The sequence below is a fragment of the Doryrhamphus excisus genome, linkage group LG21 (assembly GCF_037039965.1).
Source record: "Doryrhamphus excisus strain RoL-2023G ecotype Guam linkage group LG21, RoL_Dexc_Guam_v1.1, whole genome shotgun sequence".
Lineage (NCBI taxonomy): Eukaryota > Metazoa > Chordata > Actinopteri > Syngnathiformes > Syngnathidae > Doryrhamphus > Doryrhamphus excisus.
The window spans coordinates 13,820,101-13,840,751 of record NC_136377.1 but is presented as its reverse complement, the minus strand read 5'-3'; the positions used below and the strand labels follow the sequence as shown (position 1 = coordinate 13,840,751).

The 20,651-nt window shown below is 44.2% G+C and overlaps 3 protein-coding genes across 8 annotated transcripts in view; 1 reads left to right on the top strand and 2 right to left on the bottom strand.

Moving 5' to 3' along the window:
• Positions 1-38: 38 nt before the first annotated feature.
• Positions 39-6,140, bottom strand: fhdc3 (FH2 domain containing 3). The gene is made up of 12 exons (XM_058087679.2): positions 5,956-6,140; positions 5,088-5,522; positions 4,902-4,963; positions 4,605-4,707; positions 4,432-4,517; positions 3,390-3,490; positions 3,238-3,308; positions 3,063-3,170; positions 2,920-2,990; positions 2,716-2,833; positions 1,300-1,464; positions 39-1,167 (listed from the first exon to the last, which is right to left on the bottom strand). Exons 2-12 carry the CDS (start codon positions 5,469-5,471, stop codon positions 235-237), a joined length of 2,202 nt encoding a protein of 733 aa, XP_057943662.2. The 5' UTR covers positions 5,472-5,522; positions 5,956-6,140; the 3' UTR covers positions 39-234.
• A 161-nt stretch (positions 6,141-6,301) lies between these two features.
• Positions 6,302-15,108, bottom strand: arfip2b (ADP-ribosylation factor interacting protein 2b). Of its 6 annotated transcripts, none has more exons than XM_058087681.2 (10): positions 14,785-14,799; positions 13,852-13,956; positions 11,631-11,687; positions 10,855-10,963; positions 9,198-9,254; positions 8,712-8,827; positions 8,351-8,572; positions 8,124-8,281; positions 7,870-8,044; positions 6,302-7,584 (listed from the first exon to the last, which is right to left on the bottom strand). In XM_058087681.2, exons 2-10 carry the CDS (start codon positions 13,948-13,950, stop codon positions 7,429-7,431), a joined length of 1,149 nt encoding a protein of 382 aa, XP_057943664.2. In that variant the 5' UTR covers positions 13,951-13,956; positions 14,785-14,799; the 3' UTR covers positions 6,302-7,428. The 6 variants fall into 6 exon arrangements, with proteins under 6 accessions (XP_057943664.2, XP_057943665.2, XP_057943667.2 ...); XM_058087682.2 differs by having other exon boundaries at positions 6,303-7,584; positions 11,655-11,687; positions 14,785-15,108; XM_058087684.2 differs by lacking the exon at positions 11,631-11,687 and having other exon boundaries at positions 6,303-7,584; positions 14,785-15,105.
• A 4,577-nt stretch (positions 15,109-19,685) lies between these two features.
• The window catches only part of dchs1b (dachsous cadherin-related 1b), a 61,648-nt gene continuing 60,682 nt past the window's right edge, over positions 19,686-20,651 (top strand). The window contains exon 1 of the mRNA XM_058087053.2: positions 19,686-20,009. The gene's annotated coding sequence lies outside the window, so the exon portion shown is untranslated. The remainder of the gene's footprint in view (positions 20,010-20,651) is intronic.

Here is a 20,651-nt window from a genome sequence, read left to right as displayed (position 1 = left end):
GAAATTAACACGGTAGCATCTGTACACAAGTGAAAAGATTGCGAAATATAATTTATTGCATACAAAAAGACAAAGAAAGACATAGAGATGTTGGCTTTTTGAGTATGGATTGACTCCAAAAAGGTCCCACTGGTCCAAAACAAGTCCCTTGTTGCCTTGTTTTCTACAGGAAACTAAAAACAGTAAAAAGAGACAAACATGAACCATACACACAAAGAAGAGGCACATCAAGTATCAATTTTTCAAGATGGTCTCCTCCACATCACCAGCTTTGCTTCTGCCTCCAAAGCGTCTGAAGAAGGAGATGATGCCGAAGCTGTTTGGTTGTCCGTCTATGTGGTCCCCCTTCTTCTCACTGGCCAATGAAACTCTGGTTTGGGCCGCCATTGTCCTTTCTGTCCTGGAGCCTGACGAGTAGGACCTTTGGCCCACATCTCTCTGGAACAAATTCCCCAATCGGAACGGGGGTGCCGGAGACGGCCTGGCCTCGCCCATGGAAGCAGACCTCATGAAGGAACCTTTGGAGACAGCTCTCTCTCTGGGACCCTCTGAGAGCAATGCAGGAGCAACGTCCATGCAGGAACCTGCTGTATTTCCTCTGCTTTCCCACACTCCCTCATTAAGGTCGTCCTCGTCAGACATGGAGGGTCTGTGCTGCTGAATGAGGCGTTTCCTCTGTGGGGCATGTCTTTGGGAACAAGTCAGAGGACTCAGGATAGTCCACGGAGAGCCCACGTCGCAATTGTTGGCAAAGAAGAAGTCTCTGGTTCTTGGCCGAGGAGTACAAGGAGTAGCTGGACTGTCTCCTGCTCTCCCCACGTGAGAGCTGGCAGACCTGTCGTCATTTTGTCCTTCTGTGGACATCTCACTCAACTTTTCCGTGTCCTCCTCGAGAGGTTTGGCATGTTTCTTTTCAGGACTCTCTTGAGAGGCGGGGTCTGGCTTGTCTTCAGATGGATGAATGATGGGGGACTCCTGGATGGAGGACTGCGGGGTCCTCCTGCACCTAGAGGCGCCTTCTGGATTGGTGGCTAACAAGCTGTGCAAAGCCGTCTCCAGGCTGGATTCCGATCCAGGGCCTGAAGCTGTGGACCTGTGCTTGGATGCCATACGGGTGCTCTCCTTCCTCTTACGCCTCTGCTCTGCTGCATCACGCTCACGGTTCTCCTTCAGATGAGAACAAAGGAGGGAAATATTCAATGAGAGGTAGGATTGACGCCCACTGTTGTCCCTCAGAAACATTTTGGACATTTGTATGCTTCCAATTTTGAGTAAAGAGTTCCGTGCTTGTCCTCCCACCTGCACGGCTGTGGCAAAGCGCCTGCAGAAAGAGTGGAAGATGGAGCAGCACTCCTCCAGCTTGAAGGAGGATGGGTCCTCGCAGAAATACTCGGCCACGGCGCAGCTCAGCACGTTCAAGTCGTGCAGAAAGAACTCCACGTCCGACAGCTGGGCATCGGCCTGCTGAGGAATGACAAGAAGGGCCAAAGTATGGCGTAAAAAATAATCAGTCCACAGAAAAACACATCAGCAGGCTGTCATGGGCATGCCAACGCAACAGGGGGTGCTGTAACTGTGTAGAACAGGAGTATCCAAACTGACAGCTTGACACAAGCTATACCTATAGACACCAGCAAGTTTGATCACTCCAGTGGCAAACCTATTGGTGTTCCACTTCCCTTGCATCTGTTTTTGCCTAGCTGGTCATGGCCGCAGCTAACTAGCTAGCTTGCGAGAATTATCCACCCATAGTTTCTCGTCTTTGGATTTCAAATGTGACTTTGCACCCAGTGACATTTTGTTTTTAAAACAAACAGGCAATGCGGTTAGTTTGGAGCTCCTTTTTGTCCCACGGGGAAGTGGACATTACGTCCATCGGGTACATACCATCTTTTTGTCTGTCGTTATACAAATTATGTCAATGGCTGTGTTCGAAACTGCATACTTACCTACTGCTCATACTATTTGAGTATGCAGTGTGTCTACATTGGCAGTATGCCATTTTTGAGTATGCAAGAAGTTCCCGGATGCATACTGCATTTGCCAGAAATGTTGAGTATGTATCATCAGCTTACTACTAGTACCCAAATTACCCAGGATGCAACGCGACGTGACGTCATCGGGACGAGATCAGTCCACATATTGCGAGTTTTTGCTGAATTCGTCCGAATGAAATTGTAAACGTTGATATTTTTACAAATAAATGGCACAATCTATCTAAATGGCCACTTTCTCACCTGATAAAAACATCTAATAAAGTGTTGTATTTAAAGAGTTTAGAGCTAAAGTGAAGTCAGCTTCAGCCTGTCGATTTTGGCTCGGGTAGGAGCGCAATGCATTGTGGGTTATCATGTAGTACGCTGTAAACGCTTTGCATACTGTCTGATGGATTGAGTATGGAGTGCGGATAGTATGTGGTAGTTGGTATGCGGTTTCGAACACAGCCTGTGTGTGTGTCGTCCTTTCATAAACATTACCTATTTGCCAGAGGCCCGTGGAATTGTCTAATTGTCGAATGGCGACCCGGGCCAATGGCACTAATCATAAATCATTTTTTCCTAATAATATCTTTTAATTCTATGTCTTAATTGCCATAACGGATCAGCGTTCACAATATGCTTTTTTTGGCATTTGCGTAAACACAACAGTGAAAAAAAAGTGAAAAACAGCCGGGCCACACTTTGGACACCCATGATCTAGTGTTATCATTCTTACCATGAAAAAGGTGTCCATCTGTGGGAAGAGGTCGGGATGTCTGCTGGTGTACAACTTGACCTCCTTGATCTTCTTCATTTCTCTCTCAAAGTCAGCCACCACGTCCTCTTTGCAGATTCTAACAAACATTTCATCACAGTCATTCATTACAGCTCATACCAGATGTGGATCACGGAGGGGGGGCTCCTTCAGAGGACCAGGCACCTTGCCGCCATTCCGATGTGTTCCATCTGGCTGGGGAAGGTCAGCAGCTCCACGTCGATGTCCTCCGCTTGCTGTGAGCAGGATATTTCAGGTTTTAATTCTGGATTAAATTGTGTAGGCATCTTCCTGTCATCTCCAGTCACCTTGGCAACATAGTGCATGAGGTTCATGCCGGGCTTGTTGGCCTTGGTGTCGGCCAGGTTGAGCAGCGACGTCATCCTGAAACCGATGGCGTTGGCGCTGTAGCCTCCCTGCATGGGAAAGGATGAACGTGTGATGTGGAAAGACGCATTTAACCAACAAAACAAGAATACCCACAGAGTTCATGTAGTTGCCAGCTTTCAACACCAGGCGAATGACAGTGTGGAGGTCGTCACAGTCCAGCAGCTCTGTCGAGGACGACAGGGACATCATTGACATTTTGCATGACCCAAAGCAGGAAGTGAGGTCACAATACGAGCATGTCCTACCGTTGGCTGCCTTAATCATGACTGCTAGCGAGTTCTTCACCTCCTCCATGAGAGGCAAGAACTCCTCACGCAGCACCATCATCTTTAGCAGCTCCTCATAACTGCAGGAAGAACATGTTTAGTTAGCTCATGCTTGGGAAGTTAGCATAGCCAACTGAAGGACATGTTGACATTAGTATATTAGCACTGCTAGCACGCTAACATCAGCATAATATAATTTTTGGCCATTTTCATTCGCAGACACTATTTGCCAGGTGTTGGCATGCTAATGTTAGCATTGCTACCATGAACATATTAGCACTTCTTGCGATTTGCATGAACTTAAGCAGACACTTACTGCTATCATGCTAGGTGGTAGCATGCTAACATAATTATACTACAATTTTCATTTCAGAGGCACTAATACAAACACTTATCACTATTATGCTGGGTTTTACCATGCTAATGTTAGCATTGTTAGCATTCTTTAAATCATTCAAACCCTTTCTATCAATCGTTTTATGGTCAAGGAACCTAAATATGGAGACAAATACCGCTTATCCTCATGAGGGCCGTGAGGGTGCTGGAGCCTATCCCAGCTGTCTTTGGGACGACAGGCGGGGTACACCCTGGACTGGTCGCCAGCTAATTACAGGGCACATATAGACAAACAACCATTCACACTCACATTCATACCTATGGACAATTTGGAGTCACCAATTAACCTAGCATGTTTTTGGAAAGTGGGAGGAAACCGGAGTACCCGGAGAAAACCCAAACTCCACACAGAGATGGCCGAAGGTGGACTTGAATTCGGGTCTCCTATCTGTGAGGCCGCAGCCTATTATTATTATTATTATTATTATTATTTTACCAGCATTTTTCAATCAAAGAACAAAACATGCAACTCATTGGTATAGACTTATGTCACCCTATGCCGCTGACACACACTAGGGGGCATACTTGCATGCCATCCAGTAGATTGCTATGGTACACTGTGATGTATTGTTTTGACTCCTCAAATTCACAGGTGGTCTCCTACAAATTACATGGCTGTACTCACCGCGGCACTTGGACCAGCTGCACCATGAACTGGTCGGCCTCCGGTAAGAGCGAAAGGTTTCCGCTGAATGACAGCAGCTGCTTCACCTGCACCATCACACACACACACAGAACACACACAGCACACTCGCACATACACCTTGTTGGTCCTTTTAAACAAGGAGCACTCCCTACCTCACTTTCCTCTGGCAGCAGCTTGCACAGCTCCTTCAGCTTGCCGCTGCCGAACCTGTGCCAGTTGCCTTGGCGGATGTCCTGCACCATTTCTGCCACCGGCCTGTAGGGGGAGACAGAATTAATACAAAACCAACCACTGTATCAAGCAAAGAAGCACACTATAAACTGTTTATGGTGACAATAACAGGAAGTCAATTTGCATTAATATCCGTATTTGGGAATAATTTGCATAAATGCTTCCTCCTTGTGAAAGCTCCTTAGTCTGCTTTCCATCTTACACGTTTGATGTCTTACCTCTTAAAATGTCTGAGGAAGATGCCAATGTTCATACTCTTTTTGGAGTGTAGAATCGTCACCTGCCAATAACACATTGTTGATAACAGCTCCTGGTGTAACCTTTGAGAGGAAGCAAAATGCTTCCCGTGCAAACAAGTGCAGAAGTAAACAGTTCCTCAAAGACCATAAAGTGGGACTTGTCACCTGAGGCTCCTGGGGGCAAACCTCCATGCCTTCATTCTTCTTGATGCCCATAACCTTTGACCGCAAGGCCCGAGAGGACCGCTTGTCCACATGGCTAAAGAGCTCCTCCATGCTCCGGATGTCCAGCACCAAGTCTCTCTGAGGTAGTTTGGAGGTCCACACGTTTAACTTGCCCAGCACGCGCTGGCTGGGAATGGTGTCCCAGTTCAGCTTTTTCATGGAACGTCGCTGGATGCTGCAAGACGAGAAGGCCGGGGGAGGAAGGAGACAGGGAGGAGGTGGAAGAGGAGGTGGAAGAGGGGGTGGAGGAGGAGGACCAGGCAAGGATTCCTGGAGGTGGGAATCCTCCCGAAAAGACTCCTGGGAGATTACAGCTGCCTCCATATCATCCAGGGATGACAAAGTCTCAGTCTGAGGGCTTCAGTAGATGTAGATCTAGAAAGCAGAACAAATCTTAATTATCTTTTAGTCCACTTGCCCTGCAAAACTAAAGTGAAATGCAATACACAATTCAAAGTTCCATGGCTACTCAGGGATTGGAAACCAGGAGTGTATCCTCATTGGTGTCATCCGTTAATAAATAAACTGACAATTGATACTCTACTCTACTGCCGAGATGCTTTCTGCCCACATTAGCTCTGTTGTCCTGATGGCAGGCAGTGCCTACTAAATATGGTGGTCGCGATTGACAAACAACAAATGGGTGTGCAACTAATGCGCCGAACATGCTAAGTTACATCAACAGGAAAAAAACATTCCCACTAATTATGAAACACAGGATCTTAAATCACAACATTCTTCACTGAGTTATTAGAACCTCCAATTATACCTGTCCCTTCAAAGCGCCATACAACGTATCACTACTCACCGTGACGGTTCACCAGTGTATCTGTCAAACAAGTTGAAAGGATACGGCCGAGTGTTCTTGTCAAGACAGGAAGGTAAAACCGAATGGTTTGTTTGGAGGGAAAAGCACGAGCAGGTGCTCCCCGTCAGTGTCAAGAGTTGAGGTAGGGGGCAGAACCCTCTTCTCCCATTGGTTTAAAATCTGTCAATCAATCAAAAGTGAGCATGCGTGTTTCATTGAAACATTCTATTACAGTACATTTATAAAGTTTTTTCAATTTGAACGGAATGTAATGTGAATGTTGGATATACTTCCATTTTGATTAACGGAATCAAATTTAGCTTAATTTGTGCTTTTAGTTACCCAAATGAAAAAAAAAGGACTCGAAGACGGGTTTTTTTTATTTGAGGGGCAGCATTTGATGCATTGAGGGATCATCACACAATACACGAAGATCCTAGAAAGCCTAGAAAGTGTTGACTGTACACAAATAGCATTTTTATTTCATAAATCTTCAGGTGAATAATTTACAGCTTTGTACGAGCAGAGCGGAAAAAACTTTCTATTGCCTTTCATACCAGCGGTCTGGAGGCGTCGCGGATGAAGAGGAGGAAGTGGAGGAGGAGTCACATTTGGATGGATGATATTGCCGCTTGGTGGAGGTCCCACCTGCAGTTGCATCCTTTCTCAGCCTTCATAAAAATGACACTTTTGACGTCACCTTTGTATTTGAATGCACAAAATACAAAAATAAACACACACCATTGCATTGCATCAATTCAATGAATAGTGCAGCTTTACACACTTCACTGTCCAAGATTGGAATCGCTGCAAGGAAAAGCTGGAAGAACACATTAACACTCTAAATGCAGCCTGATGTGAGATACACTGGATTTTTTATACTCCTACTTGAACTTTACTTATACTCCTGATTTAGTCTGTGAATTGTTCTCAAAACGATGCACAAACTTTAACAGAATTCAAAAAAAGCTGATCATAATAGTATGTTACTTGTTTGTGATCAATCGACAAATGAGAAAAAAAAATAATTTGTGTTAAACCTCAAAGCTAATATAAATATTACACATGTAAAAAACACAATCTTGTGTTTCAAAGTAAATTTCCACATACATTAATATGAAATTCTTTCGACATTCCTTTCCAGTGTGGTGTATTATAAAAAAAAAAAGCTGTCATAGCAGTCTTCCATATTGACTGGAGCACCACTAGGTGGCACTCTTGTAGTGTTTGATAGCGTCAGAGCACAGCAGGAGTCCAGCAACCATGACTAACATCCGGACGGGCTGCCGCACAACTGAACCTTGGACAGAGGCATTGAACACCCCCACCCCCTTGGAATGTTCCGGAAACTGGCCACCTGGTTTTGCTTTGTTCCTCAAATACAATTCATCAGTGTTCCCACCTGCGTCTCCACCCGTCGGCAGGTAACATCAGGTGCTTGTGAGGCGGGTGGGGGAGGCGCCCCCTCCCTACTCACTGCTCCTCCAGCCAAGATGGCTTGTCAGCCCCTGGCGGCTTCAGCTTGATGTTGAACTGCTGGAGCGTCTGCGCCAGCTGCTGCTGGTTACCAGCAAAGTAGGCGGAGATGGCGTTGTGGAAGAGCAGCAGCTGCTTGTGCATCACCTTCACCTGACCAGAGACATAGTGGGAGACACAGGTAACCATGACTGTGTGCTCTGACCTGCCAACCTTAAAGATATTTTTTGGGAGTACTTTGTGTACGTCTTTTTCATTTTGTAATTATTAGTATCAATATCAATTGTAGTTAGTATCATGTTGTTGTGGGTTCCCCATGAGCCAGTACTTGGGTACTTGGGTCCAAAAAGTCGGGAGACCACTGAGTAGGTTGTCATTCTATGGCTGTACCAATAAAGTTTATCCAGATTTGGGGGAACATGATGATGTTGAACCCACCTTGTTCTCCTCCAGGAACTTGAGTTTGATGGTGACATCTGAGCGGAGTCGTTCGTACCTGTCCTTCTGGACTTGGTACTGTTGCTGCGCCGCGTCTAAGCGGGCCACGGCTGCCGCATCCCTGGGACCCAAACTCAGCTCCTCCAGGTCCGACCGATAGGCATCGTACTCCAACCTGTTGCCAGGGTGGCAGTCATCTTGTTACAGGTCAGTTTGGGAGATGGACGGCAGACGTGATTGTTTGCAATGCAGACCTGGCATTTTCATACATCTTGATGGTCATGAGGGTGTCCTCCATGGTCTTGTTGACCAGCGTGTTGATGCTGGATACAAAGAAGTTGATGGCGCCCAGCAGAGTCTCGCCGTTCTTGCAAAGAAGCTTTTGGGTCTCCGCGTTGTAGCCAAACTCGTCCTGTGAGCAAGACCGGAGAGATGTTGCAGCAGCAGCAACATGGAGATTTTTGGTGTTTGTCATCCTCACCCGCAGTTCAGGAGACTTCTGGCTGAGGTCGGCAAAGGTGTCTCCTAGGGAGTGCTGCGTCTGGACCATGTTGTAAAAGTGGTTGGTCAGTGCTCGGGCCAGTCTCAGCACATTCTCGTATTTAGACTTGGTGTCTCTCAGCAGCTCGATCTGGGCTTCCAGCTCCAGGTCAACGGTCCGGGATCCGCGGCCAAAGCGCTCAGAGATCATTTGCTTGGTGCACTATGACGATGAGTAAGAAAACACAATTTGTTGTCTTTGTCCACCAATCAGCACACTGCATTGCAACTACCTCCGCCTTGAGGCACACCACACAAGGCCAAAAAGTGTCAGCCTTCACAGCTTTTACATGACTAAGTACCTTGTAGGTGCTCAGACCCCACTTCTTGACATTTTCCAGCTTGTCCGCCGCCACACCTCGGCTGGTGTCCTCCGCTGCCACGGAGGAGCTGCTGCTGCTGTGATGCATGCTTGGGCCTGAGGACGCACAGAGAAGAAAGATGACCAGGCTGGAGCAGACCCTTGTTCTCAGTAAGTAAGAACCCCCGCCAGCAGTACACACCAGGCTGTGACACCAAGCAGAGAAACACCCACAGCGTGAAAGAAGCTGAAGCCTGGATCTACCCTTGTTTGGGAAAGGATGCTGTCCTGGCTATCATAGCTAAGAACCACTGAACATGGCTCGTTAGAGAAAGAAAAGCAGATGTTGCAGAAAAGGAGTAAGTTCCTCTCTCCCGGAAGCTTGTTGCCTGCAGCTGGATGTATTTTAAGAACCGCTTTCCCAAAAGTCACACCCATTGTGCTATACCAAGAGGACAGAAAAACAACTCAAGAGTAAAGTAGCCACCTATTCCTGTAACGGGGATCTGTTTGTTAAAGGCAGTGTTGTAGCACACAGCAGGCCCTGAGAGACAAAACCAGATGCATAAATGTTATTAGCATCCACACAAGCTAGCTAGCGAGCTGTTAATTCAAGTGGAGGGGGACCATGTTTATCCGTTGACGATGTGCCTTGCATGACAGATGGGTATTTTGATTTCATAAATCCTGAATGAACCAACTGCACCATGGACTGATTGACAATTTTAATACAGTATCAGAGCTAAGCATGCACTCTAATAGACGTGCAGTGAAAGAACATTAAAGTTTGGTGAAATATCAAGCATGCTCCTTTCAATTTACAGTATTCTATGTCGACAAATAATTGGCTTTTTATTTGGCGCAAAAATGGTTCCACTGAAAACATTAATTCCTGTTTACTTTATGGCCTGCCAGGGAGTAAAGAAGTCAGCCCCCTGTGTTGTAGTCGTATACACTGGTGTGAACAAGCCTTGCCCCTTCTTGATTTCTCATGTTTGTCACACTTTCAGATCATTAAACACATTTAAATTTCAGTGAATGACAACTCAACACAACACAAAATGCAGTTTTTAAATGAAACTTTTTATTATTCAGGGAGAAAAATATCCAAACCTAAATGGCCCTTTGTGAAAAAGTGACCCTCATCCCCCCCCCCACCTACCCGCCTAAACCTAATAACTGGTTGGGCCACCCTTGAGTCCCAATGAGTCACCCACAGCACTTTGGAGGAATTTTGGCCCAATTCAGCCACATTGGAGGCTTTTCCAGCATGAAGCCTTTTTAAGAATCTCAATAGAATTCAGGTCAGGACTTTGACAAGGCCACTCCAAAGTCTTCATTTGGTTTTTCTACAGCCATTCAGAGGTGGACTTGCTGGTGTGTTTTGGATCATTGTCCTGCTGCAGAACCCAAGTTGGTTTCAGCTTCAGGTCACCAACAGATGGCAGGACATTCTCCTTCACAATTTTTTGGTAGACAGCAGTATCCATGGTTCCATTTATCACAGCAAGTCTTCAAGGTCCTGAAGAGTGCCCAGACAATTACACTATCACCTCCACATTTTACTGTTGGGATGATGGTCTTTTTCTGAAATGCAGCGTTATTCTTACACAACATCTAAGGGGACACAGGCCTTCCAAAAAGTTCATATTTTGTATTTTCCATGAGGTCTCGGGGAGCATCAATATGTTTTCTGCCAAAATTGACAGCCTTTTTTTCAGCTTTTTTTGGTTTTGGTCTTGGAACTCTGCCATGCTGGCTGTTTTTGCCCAGTGTCTTTCTTATGGTGGAGTCACAAACACTGACCTTAACTGAGGCAAAGGCTGTTGTTCTTTGGCTGTTGTTGTGGGGTCTTTTGTGACCTCTTGAGTCATTGCTGCGCTCTTGGGGTCATTTTGGTTGGCCGACCAATGGGAAGGTTCATCACTGATCCATGTTTTCACCATTTGTGGATACTGCCTCTCACTGTGGTTTGCTGGAATCCCAAAGCTTTAGAAATGGCTTTATATCCTGCAATTACTTTGTCCCACAGAGCCATGTAGGTTTGAATTTTTTTCTCCCTTGTCATGTATTTATCATGGCATCATATCACAGCAGAACCAAGAGAAGAGGACCACACAGTGGGAGACCAACGGGGTTAGTACCTTTGATGGAGCCGGTGGGGATGATTCCCTCTGCCGTGCCTCCGTAACCCCCAGACACGATGCTGGTCTCGTTGAGGTTTGGACCTGACACCATCACCTGCTGCAGGTCCTGCAGAGGCCACAAAGTGTGAGCACAGGTTGGGGGTGGGGTGTGAGGACGGATTAGGACTTCTAGACACTTAATCACTTGGGGACGGTGTTAGGAAGGTCATAGGTTAAAATGAAAGCAGGCATCATTGTTTCTCACAAGTGACCTCTGAGCATCTCTTACAACAGCGCCATCGCTGATGGGGAGTTGGAGGTCATGTGACCACACAAACTTGACGCTAACGAAACAGGAAGCGTGACAGAGACATGGAGTCTGCTGAGACGTGTCCTGAACACGTGACAAAGTGTAGAGGAAAGCTCCAGGGTGGAGGAGGTGTCTGATAGCATCAGTGAGGCGTCACAGTGCTTTGTAAAGTCTGGAGTCCACAGCAACACAAAACCTTTGGAAAACTCTTGTAAATTGCAATCATTTATAGAACTCAACATGAGTAGGATGTCAATTAGTGCACTTTATCCGGCTCGAATGAAGGATTAATTACATCACACATTCCAAATGTCAACTTGTGGTTTGTGTTGTTAATGACTCCTCTAAGTGGACACAAATGACTTGTTAGTAGCAGCACGCAGTGAATTCCAACAAATGTGATTGGTGATATGGGACCCAATGAAAGGATGCAAAGGAACTACACACCAACATTAACACACAAAAGGCACAAATGTCCGCTCACCCTGGGACCTCTGCAGCTTCCTACCTTCTCATGTAAACGCCGCTGCAGCTTAGCAGCCTGCACACAGACCACCAACAAAAAAAAACACACAAACAGGAAGGGGACAAAAAAGGGAAAACAAAACATGACAGAAATCAGGAGACAGGGTTGAAAGAAAATCAAAATCATGCGAGTGACCTGAAGATGGCGAGCAGTGATGACTAACATTCATCGTTTTGCGTGTTTACACTGACAATACAGTCCATGCTATTGGAGCAGCGAGTATGCAACTCAACTACGCTGCTGTACGGCAGTAGCACATGTGCAGCAACGTTAAAACGCTATTATCAAAAAACACACAACAGCATAAAACACGCATCAGGAAATCCCACAAATGCCAAACATACACAAACCCCCAAAACTGTATAAAAGAAATGCTGCAAATTCACAGAAGTCATTCAGGCTACCAGGGGTTTTGGGCCAGAGGCCTATCTGTCTGGGATAGACTCCAGCACACCCCTGCGACCCTAATAAGGATAAGTGGCCTAGAAAATGGCTGTAAAAATGGGTTGCATTTCTCTTCTGCTGTTGTTTTGCAGATTTGTGTGTGTTTTTGGCATTTCTGTTTGTGTGATTGCAGCCTCTTCCTGTTGCATGTGTTTTTATGGCGTTTGGGTGCTTTTAGTCTGCCCCCGTCGGCCACCGTAGTATTTGTACAGTTTGGTGGAACAAACAAGCAAAAGCAGCAGTCGTCCTTCCAGCCTCCATGTTGGAGAGCAGACAGACAGCACAAAGCAAGGCCACTTTCCTCCCAATTGCAGCATTGCTATGGCAACTGGTGTGCTCAGTAAACACGGCTCACACTTGAACACGCATATGCGCACACACACACACGCACAGCTTAGCAAACAACTCCCAGTTTCTTTTTTTTTTCTCCAGGATCTTCAGTGCGTTTGTTCAAGGAGTGACCTTCTACACCTGAAGCACCTTATCTAATCTAGCCACTTCACATGTACCGCCTCACTCACCTCTTTCACACAGACAACCCATTTCCACTGTGGTTGTTTAGGAGCTGGTTTGCAGTAGATTCCAGCAGAGCTTTTGTTTGTTGCCCCAAGGGTGTAGAGCTGGAGGTGCTTTTTTTTCTGGTTCTCACCTGGCTCCAAAAACTTTGCTGCATAATGAAGTGAGTAGGGTGGGGGAGTCCTTACATCTGTCTACATTCGTACAATTTGTACAATCTAACTGCTCAAACGTTTCACACTGCCTGGTCTATGGTGGGCTTCCACTGCATATACACTAGAAATAAAACCCGAAGGCAACCAGCAAAACTCCTATTAAATACATACCAATTGTTGCTCTGGTTATTTCTAGCATATTATACTATAATGTAATGGAGTGGTGTCGCAAGATTAACATTTCTCGAGGAAATGTCTATGTGCATGTCTATGTTTTCCTCATCTCCCGCCTTCAAACAGGCAGCAGGAGGATTCACTTAACCATAAATACATTCTTCACACACATAGAAGACACTTCCGTGACCATCCTTCAAAATAAGTGCGCTGTCATTAAAAATATCTTCCATATGCAGCTGGAATTGCATGGGTGACTGCATCTTCCTTCATCACAAGCACGGGCATTACAGTTTGTTGAATATTTAGTAGCAATGTGTGCAGAGGCTGACATCCCATTAGAAAACTTATGGCAAGGCGAAATATTCATTAGTGGTGGGTACCTCGGAGAATGTAAAAATCAAGCTACCAGGAAGTTTTGGAGGGGCGGGGAGCGAGACATGTCAAAAATATACATTTTTATGTCGTATCGGTTTCTCATGGAGTTTCACCAGTGCTGGTGGTTCCACAGCGGGGGATCTACTGTATGGACACAAGTGTACTCTGCTGTTAAATGAAATAAGCGATTCTCTTGTCTATCCTGGTGGTACAGGTGGATGGAATTATGGAACAAAAAAGTTTCTATTGGAGTCCTAAGCTGGACTTTGCATCTTCCCACGGAGTGCTTACACAGCCATGGAGATGCTTATGTCGTGACAAATGAGAGGAGGAAAAAAAAACTATACAGCCATTGTACAACCGCCCGCACGCAACCGCCCATCAGGCACTGATGAGCGACAAAAGCAGCTCTAGAATGTGGGCTTGATTCTTGTCACACGGCCGTGCTGTCGTTAGCGCCACCTCTGAATGAATACACACTTTCAGGACGGAAAAGGTCCATAAGGCCCCACCTGTTCTAGGCCATCATCTTCAGGTAGTGTTCTTGTGTCACCGTTGCTGCTGATGGGGATCTCCATGGTGGCGGCTTTGCTCATGATGCCGTCCGCCATGACACCCTGGGGAAGAACACGCTGCATCATTAGCAAAATGCTGCATCGCCAGAAAGCAGCACAGTTGTGAATGCATGATATCATCATTTTTTAACTGTAAACAGATTTAGAATGGTTGCTGTTTCCAGTTTACACACCAATTCTATTTTTTTCAGGCCTAAAAGACATAGGTTTGTATTTTAACAGCCTGATTAAGTCATAGCATGGTCTGTTAGTGGCTTTTCAAAAGAGTTAAACATACACCTGGGCCAAATGCCATGCAAACAAAGCCACCAGTTAAGGGGTTTCACATCAAAACAAAATCTCCTGCACTTTATTACATGAGTGCTATCACCTTATTGTCGACAAAAAGTTCTACACATCATAATTATGCTTTTCTATGTTTTAAAGCATGAACACATACACAACTGAGGAACAAAACACATTAAGAATACCTCACAAAATGTCTTTTTTTAATCCATACAAGACCAATAACTGTAAAAATCTATGAAAATGATGTATACTACGTATATAGCGGGATGTTTAGGTACCATATGGGAGCAGGCTGGCAGGTGCAGTCGCTCAGGTGAGCAGGAGCCGAAGTACCTCTTAAGTCTACTCTCCTTCTATAAAACGGTGTAGAATACACCTAGCTGAGCATTTCACTTAAACGGTACATTTTAATGCTTTTATTGGAGAGGGAAAGGCCTGATTCCGGTTAACGCGTACGTACAAAGCAGCTTCAGAGATCAAATATCTTGTATAGCGACCTGGTAAAAACAAACAAACGTCTATTTAAATGTGCTTTAACAACATCCAGGCGGTGACAAGTACGGACACAATAATGTTACTTACCAGAGTGTTAAGTGTCCAGTGGTGGGAAATAAGCTGCTCTTTAAGCTAGCGATTCAGGCTAACAACAGCTAGCGGACAAGCTACCAACTGCTAGCATCGCACAGAGTAATGCTGACGTGTCTTTCGGGGGAAAAAAATCACAAAAAAGCAAGCGTAGCTATCCTCTCAGTTTAGGATATTTTATGACATATCACAATGAAGTCTCGTCGGTATGGTGCGCTACAGAGGTTGCGTAAATAGGCTGTTATCTCCTGTTAGCCCATGCAGGAACTGACGCCAACCAAAGAGCGTTTATTAGTGAGGAGGAGCCACTATACGGTACAAAGCCTGACGACAAAATATATCGACTGTCCTCGTCAGATGTTAGTTAGTGCCAATATCTCAAAGCTGCGTTATGCGTGGTCACTTATCGTCACTAAACACCCCTTCAAACGTTTATCGCATCTACAAAAACACCAAAGACCGATATTTCTTCCTTTTTTCAATCTGTTGTAAACATCATTGGCGGCATAGAGCGGGCGATGTGTTAAAATTCCTATTTTAAAAAGATGCTAAACATTAACCCACTTTGCACAATTAAATAAACAGAGGTTCATTACGGAAAGATTCTTTCATTTTTTAAAGAAGAGTTCACTTATTTTATTACCATTTTCGTGACGTCATGACCTTTTGTCTTTGTAGATGTTTCAATGGGTCTGTTTGAATGTACTTTTGATTATAAGCTACTTTACTGCCCCCTGTAGGTGATGTACAGTAATAGCAATGTGATGTCAGCGCTGTTTTGTCCTTTAATTTTCCTTGTGACCTGAATTACTGGTCATAACTTTCACAAGAACGAGAACAACATCAGGACCATCTACAGAATGTAATGACCCATGTGGCCTTTGCAAAGATGCTAATTTTTGATTGGTATTAATTAAACACTGTGTGTTATTGAGCTTTTTGCATGGTGGCATGCAGTTACTTCCAAACACTCCAAACACAGAAATAATAAAAAACAAAATAAAAAAAAAAACCCGCAACACACACAACAGGAAAATGCTGCACATTAAAAATGTTGCAATCACAGAAACACCGCAGGATCAGCAAGAAACATGAAAGAAAAATGCTACAAATGTCAAACAACACACACACACAACAGCCCAAAACAACTGCATGACAGAAATGCTGCACAGTGAGGGAAGTTAGCCACCATGGCTTTTAAGGTGTTTGTATTCTTTTGGTTTTGAACCTCTCATGTGCCTACATAGGTAACAAAATACTAGGAAGAGCTCTCACTCGGGTTAGGGTTAGGGTTAGGGTTAGGGTTAGGGTTAGACACGCACGTGCACTCACAAGACAGGCTCCTGCTCTCCGTCACAGTCACAGCAGGAGAGTGAAAGTGAAGGAAGGCTTGAGCGCTTTATTAATAAATTGATGTGTTGTTGACAGGCGTGTGGAGCCAAAAGAAACTCCTGCTTGGTAAATTTTGGAAACGTCATTCCCAGCTGTCATGGGGGAATGTTTTACCAGTAGGAGCAGTCTTGAATTTTCCAGCTGTGCGGCTTTTTTCTTCAGGTTTTTTTTTTTTTTTTTGGTTGTTTGAGTACTTCAGAGCTGTCCAAATTGCAGCCTATTGGCCTTTTTCAGTCCATAGCTTGTTTTTTATTGGCTCTTGACATATTGTAAAAATTGAAAATGAGCTATATTATTAGACTTTACACTCATTTACTTTGACACATAATACAAAGCTAAAATATTTGGTTCAGATAGTGTATTAACGGACATTGGGTTGCTTTTAGTGGTCCCGCATTCAATGTGTTATTCTTGGAGGAAAAAGTTTGGACACCCCTGCTCACTCCAACTGATTAATTTCTACAACACATTTCATCACCAAATACAGTAATCCCTTGTTTATTGTTTATTATTAACTGGTTCCAGGCCACACGGTGGACGAGTGGTTACCATATAGGCCACACAGTCAGGAGATGGGGAAAACCTGGGTTCGATTCTTTGCATGTTTTCCGTTTACTCCAGTTTCCTCCCACATTCCAAAAACATGATGGTGTTGGTGACTCCAAATTGGCGACCGGTCCAGGGACCCCGCCTCCTGCCCGAAGACAGCTGGGATAGCATACCCGTGACCCTAGTGAGGATAAGCGGCATAGAAAATTGATGCATGGATGGATGATTCCAGACCCAACTGTGACAATTGAATTTCCATTAAATAGGATTCCATACCTAAGAATGAAATATCTTGGTAGTTAGAGCATTGAAAAGCTCTTTTTGTAACATTATCAGAGCCCTTGAGACATGGAATAACACCCCTATAGTCAAGTGTGTTTCTGTAAATGTGTTGCCGAGGTTGGGGAGCTAAATGGGGTGCAGACAGGAAGTGACATTGGGGGTTGAGTTTTAGCTTGGCGTGGGTTACGACTGCAACAGTAGCCTATACGTTAGGGATTAGTGTGCCTGTCGTGACCTGCAATAAAAGCCTATTATTCCTGCGATCAAGACTTTTGCTTGGGTGTCTCACCAAACATTACAGTAACATTACTGACCCCTAGTGACCAGTGTAGAATACAACATACTGCGCCTTCTGAATTCCTTATTTGTGTTTTTAAGCCATTTCTATGCTTAATTTAGGCCAGAAAATTGCACATATTTGGGGCAAAAATAGCTTGTATTCAATCAGGAAGCAGCATGATTTATTAATGAATATATTTTTGAAAAAGCGTGAGAGTGAAGCCAGGAAATTCCAAACCAAATTTTCAAGAGATCAATTTTTTCCCAGTGTTTTATGCTGAAACGGCAGACTCTCCCTGTCCTTTCTCCGCTGTGTGAGGCGGCAGAGCCTTCTGAACACCCTGTTGCCAATGAGATTGTGGTGACTGAATGAAAGGAATCACATTAAAATCCCTTTCACAAGACCGCTTTATAAGTCCGTGAAGGCTGTAAGAGGGTTTTCGGGAAGAAGGTTTCAAGTGGACCACATGAAAGTGAGAACTTTCCCGTTACAGAGGCGACTCATCGCTCGTACTCACCTGTTGACTCATGTGAGGAACGTTTGTCCATGCAATTAGGCTTCATAAAACGCACGCAAAGGAACAAATGCTGCCTTTCACTGCCAATATGTGAAGGCACCTTGAAGGCAATAACATATTCAGCTCAAGGCTGCTGACATAATGCATAGAAACTAATCACAAATGCTTTGATTTGCTTCCGACGGGTACATTGAAGTGGATCACATGTTTACACACCACTCAAAGGAGTAGGAAGACGCAGAGCACATTTAATGCTGCACCTTTTCTGCAGGTACTGTTGAATGTAAATACTTTAAATAAATCATTTCACACAAATAATTGTAATAAATCAATTGATTTTTTTTAAAATGAAGCATTTGAAGAATGCAGGAATACAAAAATGCACATAAACATTGTTCATTCATTCATTCATTCATTCATTCATTTTCTACCGCTTATCCTCACGAGGGTCGCAGGCTCATATACATTATATAATGTATAAATAAATGCAGGAAACAGTGTTAAAGTATACATTAGGGATGTTCGATAATTACTGTCAGCCTGATATCAGCATAAAAATGCAATTTTGGTTGATATCAGTATCGGATTTTTTTTCCCACGATCATGAAAAACAATATTAAAGAAATGTGTACATTCCACCACAGGAGATAGTATGTCATGTTAGACATATTGGTATCAGTATTGGCTGATATCGGTATCGGAAATTGTGTTTTGAACAATATCGGCTTTTGGCAAAAAAGCCAATATTGACAATCCCTACTATAAATCTATTTATTATATTATAATAAATGTAGAGTATAATTTTATTTTATATATTTAAATCTTTGAATAAGTCAATACATTTAATACATTCATAAAATATTTGTAATAAATTAATAGAAAAAAATTTGTTTAAAGAGTTGAATAAACAGCAAGTAATTACAAGAAAAAACCCCTGACATAAACATTATATACACTATAATAAATGATTAATACAGGATACAGACTTAGAAAGTATGTAAGCAAGCACCATACACTTGAATTTCTTAAACTGGCTCATGTTTCACTTCCTTGTATAATTCTAATTCTTCTAATGCTAATTGGACAGATGGACCAAAATCCCCACAAAATCTGGTGGAAAGAGGGAAGCTGCTGTCTTTTTACTTCCTGGAACTGTCCCAGTACTTTTGTCTACAGCGTGTCGCTAATTTGGAGCACATAATAAGGAGCACATAATAAGGAGCACATACTGTAGGCCTCCTCCTTTTTCCTTCCGCATGTTCCTTCTTTGGCCGCATGGTGGCACCAAAGGACAGAAGCACACTGGGAAATTCATTGAAACGGTATAATAAAGATGGACTCGTCACAGAAAAGAAGGACGTGGCTGCGGGAGGTGACCGCATGGATGTCTTAGAAGGATGGATCCCAGAACCGCTTGTGGTTCACACTTAATGAAGTGGTGGGTGGACGTGTGATGTATAAGAGATCGATTTTACAGTTTAAACCTCTGCATCAGGACCAGCCACGTGCATATTCTATGTTATGCAATTCATGCCAGTTGTGTGTATGCTTTACAAAAAAAATATTGCAAATATAAAATATCTGGAGCTGAAGATGTGGATGTTTTTTTTTGTATTTTTCACAAGTCCCAAGTTACAAACGATAGGACATTTCCATTAAAATGTCTTATGTGTTCATATTGGGGGTACTGTTAATGAGCATCCTTTTACGTCCATTGAGGGGAGCGAGGGGGCACCAATGTCTCTCCAGGCTCCTTGCTTCCTTCCTCCTTGGCGTCCCCCCACTTTTGTACGGCTACCCGCATGCATAAGTGGGGAGGAGGAGGAGGTGATGAGGGGGGCTGGGCCTGCTGCTGCTGCTGCTGCTGGAGGAGGAGGAGGAGGCTCAGTCAGTCTGTTGGTCGCTTGGTGAGGTGCTTGGCTACTCCTGTCTGGATGCTGGATGAGGAGGAACTGATTGAACAGAAAGATCTGGAAGGAGAAGAAAGGATTCCAGCTGTCGCCTTCTCACCTGACGTAAAATTCCTCACAGGATCAGCAGCAGCGGGACTGGGAAAATTCTGTGGAATTGGCCTCCTTTTTTGTGTGTGTGTGGAAGCTGGCTGTGTTCTTTTTTTTTCCTCATCGAGACTGGATTGTCTCCTTGCATACTAATCAGCTTTTTTAGGAGACACCCAGAGGCGCACACATCCCTCCGATGAATGTAAGTGCTGCTCATCTCCTCCACTAACACATGTAATGTCAGCTTCTATACACAAAACCATGCCGGTACCACTCAGTGGGTCATGCTTGCAGTGATGTGTGTGTGTGTGTGTGTGTGTGTGTGTGTGTGGCATCCCATTGAATGACAGGCTGCAGAAAGGCAAGCTTACACATTGCCGATAAGATGAATAGGGTTCTTTTTGCACGTCTTTGTCATTATGAGTGAACATGTGAATATGCAAATATGCAGCGGTGGCATTATTGTATCTTTGCGGTCCAGTGTTGGACTTGGATCTTGGACCTGTTAGGACACAAATTGACTTTTGACATGCACTATATATTGTAAACCTGCCCTTGTCCAACATAATAGATGCTATACAACATAGCAACATTCAGGAGTGGGCTAGGAGAACACAAACGTTAGCAACACTAGCATAGTTAGTGATGCTAAAGTGCTAACAGTACACTTACATTTTAACCTCGGTTAGCCTATTCACTGGACAAAAACAAAATGATTATTTTACAGCCCCGGACTGATGGATGGTTGGCAGAGCATCTTATTTTAAGATGTGTAGCGAAGCCTGCTTTATGTCATTGTACATATTGTTAAATAGAACGTCCAAGTTTGAACCACTGTCGTGAA

Excerpts from the sequence above, each read along its gene's own strand:
- arfip2b (XM_058087681.2), bottom strand. The coding sequence starts at position 13,950 with ATGGCGGACGGCATCATGAGCAAAGCCGCCACCATGGAGATCCCCATC. Across the intron at positions 9,255-10,854 it reads CCCCACCGGCTCCATCAAAG|GGCCTGCTGTGTGCTACAAC; the intron begins GTACTAACCCCG and ends TTTGTCTCTCAG. Across the intron at positions 8,045-8,123 it reads AAGATGTATGAAAATGCCAG|GTTGGAGTACGATGCCTATC; the intron begins GTCTGCATTGCA and ends CCCTGGCAACAG.
- fhdc3 (XM_058087679.2), bottom strand. The coding sequence starts at position 5,471 with ATGGAGGCAGCTGTAATCTCCCAGGAGTCTTTTCGGGAGGATTCCCAC. Across the intron at positions 2,991-3,062 it reads TCATGCACTATGTTGCCAAG|CAAGCGGAGGACATCGACGT; the intron begins GTGACTGGAGAT and ends TCCTGCTCACAG. Across the intron at positions 2,834-2,919 it reads CACATCGGAATGGCGGCAAG|AATCTGCAAAGAGGACGTGG; the intron begins GTGCCTGGTCCT and ends AATGTTTGTTAG.